The sequence below is a fragment of the Silurus meridionalis genome, chromosome 19 (genome assembly GCF_014805685.1).
Source record: "Silurus meridionalis isolate SWU-2019-XX chromosome 19, ASM1480568v1, whole genome shotgun sequence".
NCBI classification, from domain to species: domain Eukaryota; kingdom Metazoa; phylum Chordata; class Actinopteri; order Siluriformes; family Siluridae; genus Silurus; species Silurus meridionalis.
Genome location: NC_060902.1, coordinates 2,324,508 through 2,344,098, shown reverse-complemented (window position 1 = coordinate 2,344,098; position 19,591 = coordinate 2,324,508). Strand labels below are relative to the sequence as shown.

General features: G+C 39.9%; 1 protein-coding gene across 1 annotated transcript; it reads right to left on the bottom strand.

Annotated features, from left to right (window-relative positions):
* Positions 1-318: 318 nt before the first annotated feature.
* wnt4 (wingless-type MMTV integration site family, member 4) lies at positions 319-15,609 on the bottom strand. Its single transcript, XM_046875627.1, has 5 exons — positions 15,144-15,609; positions 3,378-3,613; positions 3,157-3,288; positions 2,893-3,035; positions 319-1,829 (listed from the first exon to the last, which is right to left on the bottom strand). The coding sequence occupies exons 1-5, from the start codon at positions 15,218-15,220 to the stop codon at positions 1,359-1,361; spliced, it is 1,059 nt and encodes a 352-aa protein (XP_046731583.1). The 5' UTR covers positions 15,221-15,609; the 3' UTR covers positions 319-1,358.
* Positions 15,610-19,591: the final 3,982 nt, after the last annotated feature.

Here is a 19,591-nt window from a genome sequence, read left to right as displayed (position 1 = left end):
TGATGTAGGTGAGGAGGCCTGGGGTGCAGTCAGCATGAAAAACAGGGTTGGATGTCTAATGCAGGATATTCATGGAGCTGGTGTTGTGCACAGAGGCATTGTCATGCTGGAACAGGTTTGGGTCTCCCTAGTTCAAGTGAAGGGAAAATTGAACGCTACCACATCCAAAGATGTCCTATACATTTGTGTGCTTCCAGACTTTGTATAAAATGTACAGGTAGTCCCCGACTTTCAAGGGAGGTGTGTGTGTGTGTGTGTGTGTGTGTGTGTGTGTGTGTGTGTGTGTATATTCACTTGTCAAGAAATACAACAAATCTCTCATCTTTCAAAAGGCATATATTTCAGCATACATTCATATGCAGTTTAGTCCTCATCAGTGTAGAAAGTCTTATGGTCCTGTAGAAGCACGCTGTTTAACAAGGTTGTACTACAGAAAAATGTGGAATTAAGGTTTTTTTATGTTCATAAATAGTTCAGTCTTTCTGTTTCACGTTTGCTGAAAGAGGGAATGATCGGAGATTTTGTATCCTTTTTTTTTTTTTTTTTTGCTGTATGTGCGTGTGGAGATGAAAAGTGCTGGAGCCGTCCATGGTCCAACCGAACGACTCTAACTAACTAACAACTTTTAATCCTGCCTTCGTTTGCCTACTAACACCCCATTGGAAAAACACAATGTTTTTTCCCGTTTCCCTACAAAAAAGAGGAGAAACTCCTTAATATCATATATTTATATATTTATATAAATTTATATAAAAAGACCAACGCTGTACATTACGTGTGAGTGATTAAAAAAAAAAAAGCAGCATAAAAATGGCCACCTCTATCTAAAATGCTGTTGTTTTTGACAAATATTATATGGATGTACACCTGGACCACATCTCAGTCTGTTAGAAATTCCTCCGTCACTCAAATATCAAATATTAAAGCAGCATCGATAGTGGGGTGTGGTGGGGTGTGGTGGTCGGCTGGTTTTTAATCATGTCATCTCCTTCTAAAACCACCCCGAAGTTCACTAGTCCAACCGAACCTCCTTCCACGTTAATACCACTCCCGCTGGAGCTAGTCACATTACGTTAAAAAGGAAAAAAATCATTCCGATTGCAATAAGTTAGAAAACAATACAAAAATAAGAAAGTAACCACAAAAAAAAATGGAGAGAAAAATACTCTCAAGTGGGACTTGAAAAAAAAACAACAACTCTGTTTGCCCCTAAATTTGTGTCCCATGTATGACATGTTCATAAATGGATGAATTGGTGAATATCTCTCTCGCTAGTTTCCTTATTTCTTCTTCTTTTATTCTATTTGAAGTCAAAGAAGAAGGAGTTCAGCGAAGGGGATGGTTTTTGGAGGGGAGCATCACCGACAGGTGTGCATCTCTACCATCTTGCGGCACTGTTTGCACTTGACGTAGCAGCACCAGTGGAATTTGCAGCTGCACCTGTCCACCACCTCGACCTCTTGCGTGTGGAAGCCCCGCCCGCAGCACATGAGCTCGCACCCATCGATGGCTTTTGAGGTCTTGTTACAGTATCGGCCCACTGTTCCCAGCATGCCTGGCGTCTTCGGGTCGTGCTCGCAGAAGTCGGGGCTCGGGTCCAGGTAGACTAAATCTTCGTCCGTATGCGGCTTGAATTGCGAGTTGCGCGGGACCAGAGCTCTGGTGGTGCCCACCTTGCGCTGCTCCACCTCGGTGGCACCGTCAAACTTCTCCTTGATGACATTGCCGACCTTGCGGAAGGAGGGCATGGCTTTCCAGCAAGTCTTCACCTCGCACGAGCCTGAAACACCGTGGCACTTGCAATCCACTCGCATGTGGCTTAGAATCGCCTGGGGGAGAGGAGAGGAATGGGGTTTATTTTCAGTTGAGCATTCACTCCTTTATCTTTTACACAAAATCTAAAAATCTTCTTTGATTCGAGGGACAATACATGGAGATAGTTACAATACAAATGACAATATGGAATGATATTTCAACTCTCATCCCAATCTTCCTTCGCTGTTGGTTCACAGTCATAATGTCTATTACCGACATTGTAGCACAATGACGCCAAATGATAATTCTTAACAAGAAATTCTCCAATGTTTCCGAGTTCAAAGATTTGTTAATTGTGTTAGACACATAATCTAGAGATTTACCAGCTGCAGTTAGATCCCACTTCATAAGGATTTCTAACATTGGACTTTTTAGATAAAAAACCTCTTAATCAATTCTCCAATTAACATTCAACATATGCTGTTTCTCCATCATTGAACATTTAAAGGCTCGTGCATGGAGGATATGGTGTCTCAGATGTTAAGCTAACTTATGAGTTGCTCAAGAGCTCCTGGTTCTACAACTTCAGCTGACTAAAGAAAGGACTCCCAATCAAAATAATGTTTTAACGACTCATAATTACACTCTTTGTGTCACCCAAATGAGGATAGGTTCCGTTTTGAGTCTGGTTCCTCTCAAGGTTTCTTCCTCATACCATCTAAGGGAGTTTTTCCTTTCCACATTCACCTCAATTAGGAATAAAAACACATAAATATAAATATAAGTAAATATGTTTTTTATAATTCCATAAAGCTGCTTTGAGACAATGTCCAATTGAATTGAATTAAAGTTAAGACACTTAACTGTAATAGGGCTTATGTATTAGCAGGATAGTGAGCTGGTTAATAAACTCTTTCCCTAACAATCTGTTAAAAACACTTTCCAGAACTCTAATTGTCACCAAAAAGTAAGGATTTCCCACGTTCAGATCAGACCTTGATGTCTTAAATTTTATCTTGAGCAGAGCAGCCGAATAACTTTTTAGTTCAGCTTATCAACATGATTCACACACTATAAATGCGCTGAGAGAATTACTAATAGTGGAATGGTGTCTAATTAAGTCTCTGTGGGCCTCACCTTCCTCCCAGCCTCATTATTATGAAGATTCATTAGGGCTCGGTTGGATGACTGGCCTTTGCTTCTTTCCCTGACGTCTACGAAGGACTGGGAGAAGGCGACTCCGTAGGCGATGTTGTCTGAGCATCCTGACCACTGGAACCCTAGAGAAAGAGATAGAGAGAAATGTAAAATCTTCCCTCCATGCTTTGTCAAGAGCGTTCATAGATCTTTTCTACATCATGACAAGTCTTTTTTATCGAATTTGTAAAGGTATTCCTTTACCCTGAGGGCTCACTCCATGCACGTTGCGGTCACAGCCACACTTCTCCAGCTCGCCGCTGCTGCATGCCCTGGTCACGGCGTATGCGACGCTGGCAGCAGAGATGGCATACACAAACGCCGCCTCCCTCGTGCCTGCCAACAACACACAAAGACCCGAGGTAAATATGGTGCTGCAAGAGTCAGTGAAAAGTTTCTCTTCTGGTTTACTTGTGCTTGTGTACCTTGCGTGACCACTTTGCCGAACACGGGCATGGAGTCCAACGTGGAACAGTTCCACCGCCGGTTACGGAACTGGTACTGGCACTCGTCGATGGCAAGCTGAGCTCCCCGGCGTACGGCGTCCATCACCTCCACATTACGCTTGCAGATTTGCACCTGCCTCTGGATGAGACCTCGAAGTTTCTCGCAGGTCTCTTCATCTGAGATGCTCCCCACAGAGGACAGCTTGGCCAAATACCTTCACGGAAAGGAATAGAAGTGAGTCGAGCTCAGAAAACCACAAACATTTAACAAAGTGTTTAAAACAGAGATGGCACTGCTTAGATGCTTGGCTTCTTTATCGGAAAAATACTAGTAAAACATGGTGGACTTCGCCTTTGGAGAGATAAAGAGCTAATTCATTCTAATCCTTTACCATATCTAACTGGAATAGATTTCAAAGAATGAATACGTTTTCGTGTGGAAAAGAGAAAAGTGGTACTGTGCCGTCTTTATAGTTTGGTTGATAGTAAAATATACACCAATCAGGTATAACATTATGACCATCTGCCTTATATTGTGTTGGTCCCCTTTTGCTGCCAAAACAGTCGTGACCCATCAATCATTAACAGGATGAACTTCTTTAGCAGTTTGAGCTACAGGAGCTTGTCTGTTGGATCAGACCACACTTCCTACGTGCATCAATGAGCCTCGGCCGCCCACGACCCTGTTGATGGTTCACAACTGTTCCTTCCTTGGAGCACTTTTGATAGATACCGACCACTTCAGGCCAGGAACAGCCCACAGTTGTCTAGACGTCACAATTTGGCCCCTTGTCAAACTCGCTCAAATCCTTACACTTGCCCATTTTTCCTGCTTCTAACATGTCAACTATGAGGACAAAATGTTCACTTGCTGCCTAATAAATATATCCAACCACTAACTGTGACCTTCTGAAGCAGAACATGATGCTCTACCTTCAGAAACTAGGCTGAACGGCAGTTTTCTAACATGAAAACGACCCAAACACACTGCCAAGGTAACAACTGCCTTGTTGAGGAAGCTGAAGGTGATGGAGTCGCCAAGTTTGTCTCCAGACCTAAAGCTGAAGGTGGTGAAGCACCATGTGTCCAACATCCATCAGCTTCATGATGTCATTATGGAAGAGGATCAGAGCAACAACCTGTGCAGCTCTGGTGCATTCCATACCCAGGAGAATTTAAGCAGTGCTACATAACAATGGTGCTCACACAAAATATTGAACACAGTTTTGACATGTTCACTGAGGGTGTACTCACTTTAGTTGCCAGTTTTTAAACAAAAATGGCTGGATGTTGTTATTTTTATGACATCTGTACTGCTGTACAAGCTGCACATTGACTGCTCTGAAATATATCCTATTTTCATTTATATCGTATTGTCCCTTCAGAAGATATAATAAAACGGTTGCTGAAATGTTAGGGGTGTACTCACTTTTGTGGGATACTGTATATAAATATTTATAAACATTCAGCCAATTTTTTATAGAGTGAAATCTGTGAAAATGTGGCCTAAATTACACAAAATTCAAACCCAACATTCTTAATTTCTTTGCTTCTGGCAAGCTCAAAAATGTGAACTTATTAGATATGTTGCAAATTAATTTTAATATGGCATTTTATATTTTTTTAGCCTCCATAGCAGAATTCTGCCCCAACATTCTAATGATTCTTGAATAGTTCCCATGAGCAAACAGATACATTTTTGTTCTTAAAGAAACCCCTCCAAAATACCACGTAGATCATCTCGGCACCATTCCGCAGGTTCAGCGACCCGTCATAGCGGTCTGTTTGTTTTAAGCATCTGGTAAACGCAAACAGCATAAACGTAAACAGAGTGGAACTGCCGAGAAGTTCTTGGAGAGCTTATTGTCAAGTTCGAAGGGGGAACTCCGACAGGGCAGCTGACTGCAGAGTTATCTCTTGCTCTCGGTGCAGGGGCAGACGGGTCAGGGACACGGTGACATGTTGAGGGGATGGATAAAGGAGGGAGACGCTTGTGGCATTGTTCCGACTCACGCTGGTTTCTCTTCCAGGTCTCTCTCTTAAGAGCACCTTATAAAAATAGGCCATTTCACAAGCTCGTCAAAAACACACTTAGGACTCCCCGTCCAAACAAGTGTCTACTCCAGGAACGTTAATGGCAGTGAGTGGAGATGTCTGGGTAAAAACAAATCGTTTGAGAAAATGGGGAGGGGGGTCGTAAACTGATAAAAGCGGTTTAATAGACAGATTGAGCTGTAATGCAGTGTGCCATTTCCCTTCGTAAATTTCATTGGATTTTGTCAAAATGGTGGACTCTCTGATTTCTGTACTGTTTGATATTTTTGTTCTTGCCCTTCTTGATATTCGGGCACTGATGCGAGTTTCCTCCTCGTTTTTCACCACCAGTAAGAGCCACCATGCCAAATCTGAGCTGTTGACAAGATCTAATTTTGTAGGCCAGGGATGGGAAAGACACCTTCCTGTCTCTAAAGCACTCATATCACTGCTCGTCTCACCTGATAACCTCCTTTTCAACATCCTCATCCTCTATCTCATCCCCATTTAGGCAAGTGGGGTGACATCACCGACCAAACCAGACCAGACCGGAACTGTCTTTACTGATCTTGTTGGGCTTTCTGCTGGTTAAACAGTGTAGCGTAGAATATTCATGTATACTCTTGAAATGTTTTTTTTTTTTTTTTCTTTCTTTACCTCAGCATCTAATGTTTTCCACTGAAAAGCTTCAGCAGTGTTGGTCTGCGTTCCCTCTGCCTGCATGCAATTATAATTACAATACAGTCCGAAAAAAAAAAAAGACGGAAGAAATCAAAGCTGAGAATATTGGTACCAGCTGCTCGTATGATGCGAGAGTTCATAACAAAAAATCTCTCAGAAGCAAAACACCTGATAAACGACACGCAAAAGGGTTTTTGTTTCATGTGGGAACAGTTTGGTCAGACCTTGGAGTGGTGGAGGGATGAAATTGTTGTTTGTGGTGCTTTATGTTTTATCTTTTGCTTCCTCTTCCTCCCTTGCCCATCGCTTTCCGAACACGTACACGTAACCTTCGCTGAGGTTAACAAAACATAGAGATTAAGACTGTGGGATATGGAGTGAGAACCAGAGCGCTTATTTTGACGCCATCAAAAGAGGGTTAGTTTGTGTTAAAAGTGGTAACTTAGTGGTTTTGACTTTTGGTAAGAAGGTCGTGAGTTCAAATCCCAGCAACAAGCTGCCACTGCTGGGCTCTTGAGCCAGCCTTTGACCCATAACCCTTACTGGTTAAGAAACTTAAGCCAGGTGCACACTTCGTGGTTTTGGCCATGATTTGGTCGTCTGAGACAAATGTTGTAAATCCTTCAATATTTCTGTAGTCCGAGTCTAAAATCAGCAGTCATAATCGCTGGTTTGACATGTTGACCGACAGCCAATAAATGGGCGTTGTGCTATTAATTTTTTTATTTTTTTAAATGTGTCAGGTGGGCAGTACAGCAAAAAGAGAAATGTATCGAGTTATTGAGGGAAAAGGAGTGGTTGTATGACATTTTATTATAAGGGCATGTCAATAACCAAACGAACGCTACAGATTGTTTTTGTTTGCTGCTAGCTACCTTTAGCGATGCAACGCCGGTCTGAACGCATCACAGATTGATGACTTAAAACTTTTTCTTGTATCCCTGACTTTACAGTACAGTCTGACGTCATGATGATTGAGACCCTACAGTGTGACATGGGGATCGTGTTCGTACAGTTTACAGACAAGCAACAGTCACAAAGGAATATTAAAAATTACATGATTACAATAAGAGAGCATCTTTCGAATACCATAAATGCAACTGTGTTGAATTATCCTGCTTTGGCCCCTGCCTTTCCCAGGAGACAACATTTATGGCATTTGGCATCACCCTTATCCAGGGTCGATTTACATTTTTATCTCATTCAGACAACTAAGCAGCTACGAGGTTATGAGCTTTGTTCAGGGGCCCAAATGTGGCTGGGATTTGAACTCATGACCTTCGGATTCTAAGTCCAATGCCTTACCGCATCTGAGACTATATATGCGACAACAAGATCAGATTTGACACACATTGCTAGATGATCACTAATCATACATATTCACTAGATGTTTTTTTTAACAACTCTCCCAGCTAGCACTATTTGCAAATCCTTCCTTCGAGAAAAAAAAAATCTGTGTAACCAGATCTAAACAGATTACTTGCCAGATAAAGAGGCTCACAACGAATCAAGAGGAAAGCGAGGCCCCCATGTCGCTTGTGTTTACACCAATATTTGCTATTTACATATTTCTCGGCTGTGTGTCGCAGCCTTCCCATGACAGCGTGTTGAATGCCGTGTTTATCCGGAGCCGTTTCGCAATACGTCTGCGAGATTTCTGTTTCGACCCTTCAACTATTTTTCTTTCTCGCACCATTCCTTTCACAATAGTCGTTCAAGGGGTGAATCGTCAAAAACAACCCAGGTGCCACGGTTTGATGAGGGCTGAGAAGAGAACAACGGCTTTTGTATGACCGCGGTCGCAAGTCGGTGCTCTTGTAATGACATAATTACCAGTCATTATGTTGTAAAAGAACATACACACACACGCATACAGGTATTTCTGGATTATTAGCATGAAACAGGTCTGATGTCTCACTCAGACACCCCTGATGGGTCAGATGTGAGGCACCACACGCTTGCGTCATGTGACTCTCCAATATTATCCTGGTGAAAATTTTGAATGTGTTTAAAATTCAGGCAGGTCACACATACTGCTCAATGATTCACGTTTCCGACACGGAAGTTGACATGAACAGGACCCAGAAACAGGATCCCATCACTACAGCTCTTGTTTTAACTCTAGAGGGCAGTCTTTTCTCAGTTTCTCCCTCAAGTTTTGATTGGACAGCACTGGACATCTTTCGACAGTGTTTTTTTGGGGGTTTTTTTTGCTGAAAAAACTTGAGCACAATGTGCAGCCATGTCATCATTGAAGACATTTCGGAGGGAAAAAATTAGAACACGAATTAATGACAGTATTTCTAAGTCAAACGATTCACCATTTTGTTCCTATACATAATATGGTAATGATATTTTCACGATATACATGAACTGGAATCCATTCCTTGAATACAATGGAAATGGATTGAGCTCGAGCGTTGTGGTATTACGATGAAGCGCAAAAAAAGAGCAAGAAAGACATCTTCAGGAATATCATCTACCTAGACAGAAAGCATTCAGGCCCGTGCAGGTGCCAATTTTTTATTCGGATTTATTAAAGCAAAATATCAATTTACCTTCTCCTGGTTAATGAGCATATAAAAATCTACACACATCACGGCTCGAACCTGCAGCGTTCAGCAGACGACCTCGGTAGTACTGATGCAAAATCACTACTGCGAGTTAGAAAAACAATCTTTTTCTTGGGGACCGGGTCTCATTCCTGAAGCTCAGCTGGCCTTCTCCGACGTTCTGCTTGATAAAAACGCAGATCCCAACGCACGACGACAGATTGAAGAGAAGCCCCGGACGAACGTGGAGAGAAATTAGAATGATTTCTCGGAGGAGGAGGATTATTTTTAACCCAAACGGTTTATTCGTGGGTGGAAATTAAATATAAAGGTGTGTAGGAATCAGTTAGAAGGTGATAAAATGTTGGAGGTGTTTCTTACAAAGTATTGGCTATATATATTGTACTGGAGCTTCTTGGAATAAAATCAAGGGATTAGTTAGAAGTGGTAGCTCCGAGGATAAATGTTGGACTTCTGTGTGGAAGGTGGTGAGTTCAAATCCCAGCACCACCAAGCTGCCACTGCTGGGCCCTTGAGCAAGGCCCTTGCCCCTCAACTGTTCTGTGAATTTTATAAGTAAAAGTGTCTGGTGAATGGCGAAAAAAAGTAAATATGTGTTTAACAGGATCACCTGCTGAAAGGACCATGTACAGGAGCCCACGGCTTCTCTGACCTGCTGCTCACCGCGGTTATTTGTGTTAGCAGAGCTGGGCGCCAGGATATATTTTGCATTAGCGGTTTTCTTCTCGTGTTGCTCACGAGCTGTGGACTATTTATTGAACCTTTGTTCTTTCCATCGCAGGTGGCGTGACACAGAGATGGTCACTCGAGCGTGACTCTGTGCTCACCGACCAAGATCATGAGCAAACAAATCGGAAACAGCTAAAGGCCTTTCTTAGGAAGAAAAAAAAAAATTTTTTTATAAATAACCTTATAATTCTTTCTAAACTGAGATTTGTTCAGCCATAAGATGCTTAAAAAAGAGTAAAAGCAGCAAAAGGTGCATTTCTGGGCGTTTCTTCCTGATAAATTAATTTGAACGCTCTCTGGAATACATATGCCCCGCCTTCAGGAATGTGTCTGAACAGCTTGTGGGTTCATCATACAATAGAAGTTTCATCATCGTGTCTTTCTCGTGGTTTTTCCGTACTGAAATGAGGGACGACCTACTTGAGCTTTCAGAAGGAAAGTAGCGATTTCATTAAGGACTTGAATATCTGGGGCAGTACAGTAGAAAAAGGGTACTAATATTTACATTTTGCATCTTTAGTACCCAAAAAATGTGTCTCTACTGTAAAGCTTTTCCAAAGCAATAACCTAGAAATTATGAAGTCTACAATTACCGCGTTAATCAGGTGTTCATTTTAACGGCAGCGCGCATATCAATATAAAAGAGGCGAATTTAAAACCTTCAATGCAACACACATTTATTCACAACGTCCTTTTTTTTTTTTTTACTCAAATATAAAAAAGAAAAAACTCCACTGAAAAAAATGTGTAATCACTAAACATTTGTTTTACTGATGCGCCAATTAAAACCGTGCATGCGGAAAAAAATTTTCCGTTAGGTGTCCTGATGATTGGCATCATTTAAGACTCCAGAATTACTTCAAAACATTTACAAGAAAATTTTGTCTTCATGCTCCATGTTGAGTTTGGTTTCACTAATAATAAACATACATTTACATAAAGCATATTTGTTATGTTGATTAGAGTATAAAAAACAAGAGCGGATAAAAATGTGCGATTAAGTTGCGATGAATCATGAGTTAACGAGTGCCAATCGTGCGATTAATCGCGAATTTAGAGAGATTTTATAGAAAATAGAGTTTTGAACGGTAACGGTAAGATTGTCACCATGGTGACAAAAACATTTACTTCCTACACTCTGAGTGTACCATTAATCCTCAATAATGTTGTGGTTCTTCCCCAAACTGTTACCTCAAACTTGAAGACATTACAGTTGTCATTGGTTGTGGTACCATGAAATTTTCTCTTCACTTGAGACCCAAACCTGTTCCAGCATGACAATACCCCTGTGCACAAAGCCAGCTCCATAAACATCTGCTTTACATGGGTTGGAGTGGAAGATCTCCTTCTATAGAGCTCTGACCTCAACCCTATTGCAGCCGAAACCTCTCATCTCACCTACATCAGTACCTGACTTTACTAACACCCTTGTGTCTGAATGAGCACAAATCTCCACAAAATCTAGTGGAACATCTTCCCCGAAGAATGGAGATCATTATACATTATAACAGCAAATGGGGAAAAAATGGGGTATGTTATATACTCAGAAGCACAATGTTAAGTGAGGTGTTCACAAACCTTTGTCTGTATAATATATATATTTATATCAATATATACTATTTAACACTTTACTCTGTCCTTTACACCGTTGTGTTTTTGCAGCCAAACAGGAATGCAGTGTATTTCTATGAATGAATGATTAATCCCATTATCCCGGCATCTCTGCGTGAATGACTGAGCTCATTAAATTGATGCTGCTTTATTAATGATTAATCCCATTAAAATCAAGGCATGTACAGGTGCACTAAAGCGGCACTGATGGACAAACGCTTTTAGCTTGTTTAATAAGTGTATTCGATAAAGCGAACACGTTAGCGCGCCGCTCCGTTATCTCGCTTTGGATCGATTTGAAATAATCCTTATTTTTTGAAGGTGATGTGTAAATACGTTACTTTGATAGGACTTTAGTCAAATTGTAAACAAAGACTCAAAGTCACATGACGAGCAAAAGTACTCATTTTATATCATATCAAATATCAACTTGTTGATTTTGTGCTCTGTTTAGTGCATCGTATTGTATCACAGTCAATTATCGTCTAATAAATTCACATTGTATCGTCTTTATGGTGTCGAGCTCATATCAAAAATAGTTATAATTATAAATAAAATTTATTGGCAAGTTTGCTGAAAAGTTGTTTATGTAATCATTTAGAGGATTATGATCTGGATTCTCTAAGTAATCCAATAGAGGATTATAATTATTTGGATTCTATAAGTGATCAACTAGAGGGATATAATCTAGAATCTCTGCATAGTCATTACAGGAATATAATAATCTTGATTTTCTAAATAATCAGTTAGAGAAAAAATAATAATTTGTATTCTCTAAATAGTCTGTCAGAGGATTATATTAATCTGGATTCATTAAATAATCTATTACAGGGATATAATCCAGAATCTCTAAATAATCCTACATAATAATCTTAATTTTCTAAATAATCAGACAGATGGAAATAAGAATAATCTGGATTCTGTAAATAATCCATCAGAGAAATGTTTTGATCTGGATTCTTTTAATAATCCATCAATGGAATATAATCTGTTTTATTTAATAATATCAGAAAAACACAATTATCTAGATTCTGTAAATAATCCAGAGAAATGTCAGAATCTGGATTTGTGAAATAATCCATCAGAGGAATTAAATAATCTGAATTCTTTAAAGAATGTATTAGGGGAATATAATAATCTGGATTTTTTATAATTAGTCCATCAGAGGAACGTAACAATCTAGACTAATTAAATAATCAATTCGAGGGAAATAATCTAGATGATCTGAATTATCCATTAGAGAAAAACAATCTGGATTTTCTAAATCATCATCAGAGCAATTTAATCTGGATTCTCTGATTGACAGTTTCATTACTGCTTTTACACACATGACGTCTATTTTCTTACCGGGACACTTTTTTTAATCAATAAATCAAATGCGAAAGAAAGAAGGGAAAAAAAGAAGAAACGTCCTCGTGTATAGACGTGAATAATCATTTCCCTACAGCTCACTCTCGCTTTTCAGCAATCCGGATTATTCAGGGCATGTCATTCAAGTAAACGAAGCATGCGCAAATCAATAAACATCGTTATTCGGTTTGGGATCAGAGTTTCGAGTTGAGAACAGGTTTTCTTTTTGACTGTTTACATACGTGATTCGTATTCTTTGAAACTCAAAACTGCATTTAGAACTGACAGCTATCTAAGCAGCTTTTATCTCTTTCATTCAAGATCCACCACAGTTTGATCTACAGCTGAAGGCAAACTTGCAGCCAGGGCTCATGCTCGCCATATTGCGCGCACACACACAGACACACGCACGCACACGCACGCACGTACACGCGGCTTTTTTCTTCTTCTTTCTTTCCTTCTTTAATATTTGTAGGCTTTGCCAAGCGTGATGTGAAGCTGCTTGCTCCTACCTGCTCCTCGGGGCTCCCGTTCAAATTGTTCTGTCAAAATAATCATATTTCTGTAGACAGGTAGGTTTTTTTTTTTTGGGACTTATCCTCTCATGTTCTGCAAGCCTGTGCATGTCTGAGAGCTTCTCCTGTCACCACGCCTAAAGCTTAGGTCGTCCAAAAACACGGGCGAAGGAAAAGAAAAAAAAAACGACTGACGGGCATGAAGGAGGCTCGAGGGGGAAAATTTGCGCAGATGAATATCAATCAGCCGCTTCTGAAAACCTGTTCCAGTGTCGTCTCACCTGCGAGCTTCCAAAAGCTTCTCAGATCTTGTCCACATTCTGCAAAACAGCTTCACGATCAGGAACTTTCACTCTCCTAATATTCTGGAAGAAACCTCTACATGTTTGTTCAGCTACAAATCTAAATTTTACACACCTCTCATCAGCAGGGTTCCACACCAGGAAACCTCCTAGATCTACCAAGTGCTCACTTAGGAACCATGATTTCACTATCAAGCTTTAGAGAAGATCTGTGCAGGGGTTTTTCAGGAAGCATGCAGTAGCTGACATTTTTGGAAAACCTTTTGATGATCCAATGTTCATGAAGAACAATTATTAGCCCAGAGGTTTTTTTGTGTGACGTGGAACTCGTTAGATATGATGATTAGTATATCATGAGTGAGTGAAGATATTTAATGTGTTCTTGCATTTACAGGTTCTTGTTGAAATTACAGCTCTTTAAATGATCATCTGTACTTGAAGAACTTTTACAGCTGAAGATGAACCTATTTGAAACCAGAAACTCCCAGAAAAGATCATACAGGTTGAAGGTGCGTTATTAAAACAGGTTTCTAGAATATCTTTCATGGTTTTGCCTGGAACCTTTACAGGCCCTTTATGAAGCTCAGTGATGCTTAAACGGTTCCTTAAAGAACCCTCAAACATGGTGGAGTGATTTCCTGGGATCTGTATACGATTGAAATTACAGGGGTCCTTTAAGGACCTACTGGTACTTAATGCAACTGAATCCTGATGTCTGAACATATTCTCTCTGTATGTGATGTACATAAACTGTCCAAACTCTCAAGGTGGCCTAAAGGTTTTATATATGTTCTCAGGACTTTTTTAATCAGAGAATCTTTTCACAACTTGGTGCATGAGCAGGTTCTTGAAGAACCCTACATTGACCCCCCCCTTTTAGCTTCTTCTGAGGTTTCTCATTAAAACTATAGGGTTCTTATTTTTTTCAAGAACATTGTCTTGAACTTTGGGTTGAACCAATTAAAAACTACTTTCAGGAACTTTTAGTTTTAGATCAATTTTTATAAAAGAGGAGATATTTTAGAAGAATGTTCAAAGGTTTGTTTTGGTGGAGACGTAATTTTAAAAAGTTCATGACTTTGAAGAACCCTCCTTTTAATAAATGAACAAGCACACAATAAATAACGCATCATGATTTACGACTGAGAAACAAAGACCAAATCTTTAAAGGGTTTCTTCTGGAAATTCGAGGGAACATGTTGCTGACCCCATTTTCTCCACTAAGAACCCTTCCAATATCATCTTCTATTTAAATCATAAAACAAAAAAACATGTCCAGAAAACATCTTTGCATGATCTTGACAGCGTTTCACGAGACCTCTACACGGTCTCTTATTTCTATAAGAGCTGCAGGTGCTTAGGCATGAAAGGTTCCTCGGGTGGTTCTTTGGGTGGGTTTGTGCTTTGAGAGTTTCTTCTAAGAACCAAGTCTTGTTAAAGTACTTCAAGACGCAGCCTGGATCCTGACAGTTCCTTGTTTATAAAAGATTGTTGGTCATGTGACCAGAAACCTGGTGCTTTAGGTTTGCAAACAAATAAATAAATAAACAGGGTTATTAATGAATGTAGCAGTGCATGCACAGGTTCACGTCTTAATCTATCTATCTATCTATCTATCTATCTATCTATCTATCTATCTATCTATCTATCTATCTATCTATCTATCTATCTATCTATCTATCTATCTACTGTATCTAAGTACTAAAGAAATAGATTCCAAGTTGAATGGCAAGTGTACTTTGATTCTGAGGAAACATCACACCACTGCAACTCCAGGTGAAAGTTTGCTGGAGAATGCGCGCGTCCTGGGCGCGTGCAGGAACAGACAAACCCCCCCTGATCTGATCGGATTTATCAGCTGGTGAACTGAGATGCAATGCACGAGGAGAATAAAACAAGAAAGAAAGAAAACGGAAGAGAGGAAACGTGAGAAAAACGTGTTTCACTTACAGCCAGTTGCTGGCGTTGGCGGAGAGGAGCGCCAGGAAGAGCATCAGCAGAGACCTGAACAAGCAGCCCGAGCTCATCTTCAAACTTAGATCAGAATCCACACGATGGAGGGGAAGCGTGCGCGCGTAGTATTATTTTTTTATTAGTAGTAGTAATAATAATTATTATAATTATGATATATTTTAGAGCAAATCCCACTTTCAGAGATTAATCCGTACACGGGTATCCCAGGCGGAGGAGCGCGCGCGCCTCGGTACCTCCTCATACACCGCTCAAACTTGTCAAGTCCTCGTTTGCCTTCTTTCTTTTCTTTTTTCCCCTCCTTCCTTTCTTTATTGCTTGCTTTCTTTCTTTGCAATATGCGGTCCAGGTATTCGTCTTCTCTTTCACGAGACTCTTGTCTGCAGAGCGCGCGCTGTCAGAGAATCAGACGCAGTGACGCGCCGCCGCTCTGAGCGCCGAATTTAGTCGCTCCTGAAGGATTTCGGAGGGGCGGTGCGACGTGTGTGTGTGTGTGTGTGTGTGTGGAGATAGAGGCGGGTTTTAAAGCGCGTTGTGTAGGATTTATTCGCACCAGGTTACTATGTTTGGTCTAACTTTCCTCTTCTGGCTTTTCAGGATATGAGAGAAAAAAAAAAAAATAATAATAATATTGACAAGTATTATTTTTATTATTAGTATTGGTAGTATTACGAATTTCAGGAAGTTGGGTGAATGGGGTTTTACCCAAAAATGCCAATAGTACCAACTATTATTATTATTATTATTATTATTATTATTATTATTATTATTATTATTATTATTATCTACATTAAATTAGTAGTAAAAGCTCATTAAACAGTATTTATTATTTTATTGATATTATTTATCATGTCACCTTAAAATCAGTTAATAATAGTATTAATCAGTTGAATAGTTTTCAATGATAGTAACAAGAATAAAAAAATAAACCTTTTATTATTATTAATAATAATATTGCTATCATCATTATCAACGATATAATTAATTTGTAATTAAAAAACAATTAAACAGTTTATATTGTTTATTTGCTATTATTCATAACATATATTACCTTTGAATCAGATGATGATGATGATAATAATAATAATAATGATGATAATAATAATAATAATAATAATAATAATAATAATAATAATAATAATAATAATAAATAAATAAATAAATGATAAATTTTCTTTGCATTTATTTATGAATTAAAAAAATACAATCAGCCCCTTTAGTAATACAACAGACTTATTTGTATTAAGTTTATTACAAAATGTTTATTTATTTATTATTATTTTTCATTTGTTTTGTTTTTGTTGGTGTTGATGTAATATTTTGGATACTGCATCATGCTGAGACTCTTCACTCTGACATTCTAATGACCTTCATAAAGCTGGACGTTTGGGATCTTCTGACTAAATGGATTGTGTGTGTGTGTGTGTGTGTGTGTGTGTGTGTGTGTGTGTGTGTGTGTGTATTATACACTGCTGAACTTCACAAAAAAATAAAACATGTAGGGTGCATAATGACTAATGCTGATGGTGTGTGTGTGTGTTTGTGTGTGTGTGTGTGTGTGTGTGTGTGTGTGTGTGTGTGTGTGTGTGTGTGTGTGTGTGGTATGTTGAAGGGGGTGGGTCAGTTGCCTCTAGAAATGACCAACAGAGGGAGAGAGTGAGTAAATCTGAATGATGCTCTCCTCATGTGAACTGAACTTTGACACAAGACTTGACAGTAACTTGTAATGTGGATTATTTAGTAGAATTATCTATGATCTTATGATACTTTCTGTCTGAAGTGGCCAGTGGTGAAGTTTTTCACAAGGGTGTTAGTAAAGACAGGTACTGATGTAGGTGAAGTGAGGAAGTCTAGGGCGCAGTCAGTGTTTACATTCATACATTCAAGGTGTTTAATAGGGTTCTATAGCTCTATAGCAGGAGATCTTCCACCCAACCCATCTTAGGATGTACAGGTTTTGGTCTCCTTGTTCAAGTGAAGGGAAATTTTCAATCAACTGCATCCAAAGGCGTAATATATAATTGTGTGCTTCCAACTTTTTGTGGAAGAACCACATATGGCTGAAAAGGTCAGGTGTCCCAATACTTTTAATAAAACATCATAATAAATGGATAAAAGGATCTCTTGATTATATTACTATCACGGCACAGCGCTCTTCATTTCTTGTTCGATGAACGACCTGCAACTCCTTCACCTTTACAATCACACTGTAACCCCCTGCTCCTGTCAAAATGTCATCGTCAGGGAGTTTGTTGCTTCGTTTAGACTCCAACAGCTCCTTCAGCACCCGTGTGGTGTGAATTCACTGAGCTTTTGGCTGCTGCACACTTACAAAAAGAGGTGCGATCTGTTATCCCTACAGACGCCGCCGACGATGCCGGCAACAAGACTCTCCGGAGCCAAGGAGATGGGGTTTGGCTTCCGGACAGCTCACTTTTCTCTGCTCTCTCTCTCTCTCTCTCTCTCTCTCTCTCTCTTTAACACTCTCCACATTTTCCATTTAAAACAGCGCATCAGTCTTGGAACCGCAAACAACGCAGGCAGCTTTGCTTGTCCAGGGCGAGTGGGAATGGCAGGCCTGCTTTAGCGCTAAGGTCTCCCAGTGGCTGTGGCTGGCGCTTTCCACTCGGATCGACACTTTCAGAATATTTGAGTATCACTCTGAGCTTCCTGCCCCTGTGTTTCACAGATGACCTCACTCTCATTTTCTTTTGCCATAGAAACAGGAGTTACAGTAGGAGTTCGGCAGGGGTTCGATTTATTCAAACAACAAAAAGCAAAACGGAGTACAAATATATGATGTCTGCCTTTGTGAGAATTTTAGATGTGTATGAGATGCGTAATTGGAGCCGTAATCGAATATCTTTCATATAGAACTACACTGTAGCGACAAAAGTATTGGGACATTTAATTTTTTTCAGCCATATTTGTTTTTTTTCCCCAAACTCTTACCGCAGTCTTGAAAACACACAATTGTATAGGTCTTTGGATGTGCTAGCATGAACATAAACATTTCTCTTGACTTGAACTAGAAGATCCAAACCTGTTCCAGCATGACAATGCCCCTGTGCACAAATCCAGCTTTATGAAGATATGCTTTACATGGGTTGAACTGGAAGATCTCCTGCTATAGAGTTCAAAACCCTTGTGGACACCTTTGGGATGAATGTGTACGCTGACTGCACTCCAGGCCTCTTCACCTTACCTACATCACTAAATGACTATACTAACACACTTGTGGCTGAATGAATGTCCACAAATCTCCACAAAATCTAGTGGAACATCTTCCCAGAAGAGTGGAGGGTATAATAACAGCAAATGGGGACTAAATGTGGAATGGGATGTTCAAAAAATTTCAACTGTCTGAAAAACATTTGTTTATATATATATCTCCACAGCACCAGGCCATTAGGGGCACGACCTGAAAACCAAACAGCAAGTTCCCAATCCATCAGGTTGCCTTCACATCCCTTTTCACACATTTCCACACACACACACAAAACTCCTCAACTAGCCAATGCCAGAGGTGCAGAGGTTAGGGCCGAATTGAGCGTCCCTGCCCGTGATAAATGAACTCTGGTGTGAATGGAGAGGCTGAGACCGGGGGGAGAAAAGGGTCTTAGTCATGGAAAGGCTTTGCTTAACAACCCCACCGTCCATGGCAACTGGGACCGGGACATATATCTGGCCACAATGACATTCCAAAGCTGGACAGATTTTATATAGCCCCAGATTACGCAGGCCGTCGCCAAGGCAATGGCATCCCAGAGGTATGCTAACGGTGAAGTGCGCGACCCCCTTTAATATTTGCGCTGAGCTTTGGCCACTATAAACACACTCCGTCCTTCACTAGCGCCCGGCTCTGACTCACAGCTGTATTGTGACAGACTTTTTCATCCCCAGTCTCTCATACACACCTGGTGTCAGTAAAATTCTTGATTCTGATTGGCCCGAAAAGGACAGTTGTTTTAGCGTCTCTGGTAGTGTTGCAGGTCCGTAACAATGTACTAATTATCGTTTCTATAGCAACAGTTCATCACAAATATGAGGACGTTTTCTGTAAGGACATTAATGGAAGTAGTTTCCAGTGCCAGAGGTAAAGTTGGAAGATTTATCTTCGGGTTTTTACGCTTTGCTTAGCTTTATAAACTACAAAAGACAGATAACAAGAGAGATTAGAGAAATATGTGGTCATGTGTTTTTGCATGTAACTATAAATGGATAAAGAAAAGCATGTTCTGTTGTAATTTGAATTGGTCTCTAATTGTGTGGATTGTTGAAGGAGGAGGAATTAAAGACTTCAGGACCTGCCGTTATAGGAAACTAATCATGATGATTCTTTTATAAAAGCATGACGAAGTGTGTGTTTTATTCCTCTAATTCTTGCTTATATTATATATTTTTCAACACTGTGCCAGGCAAAGTCT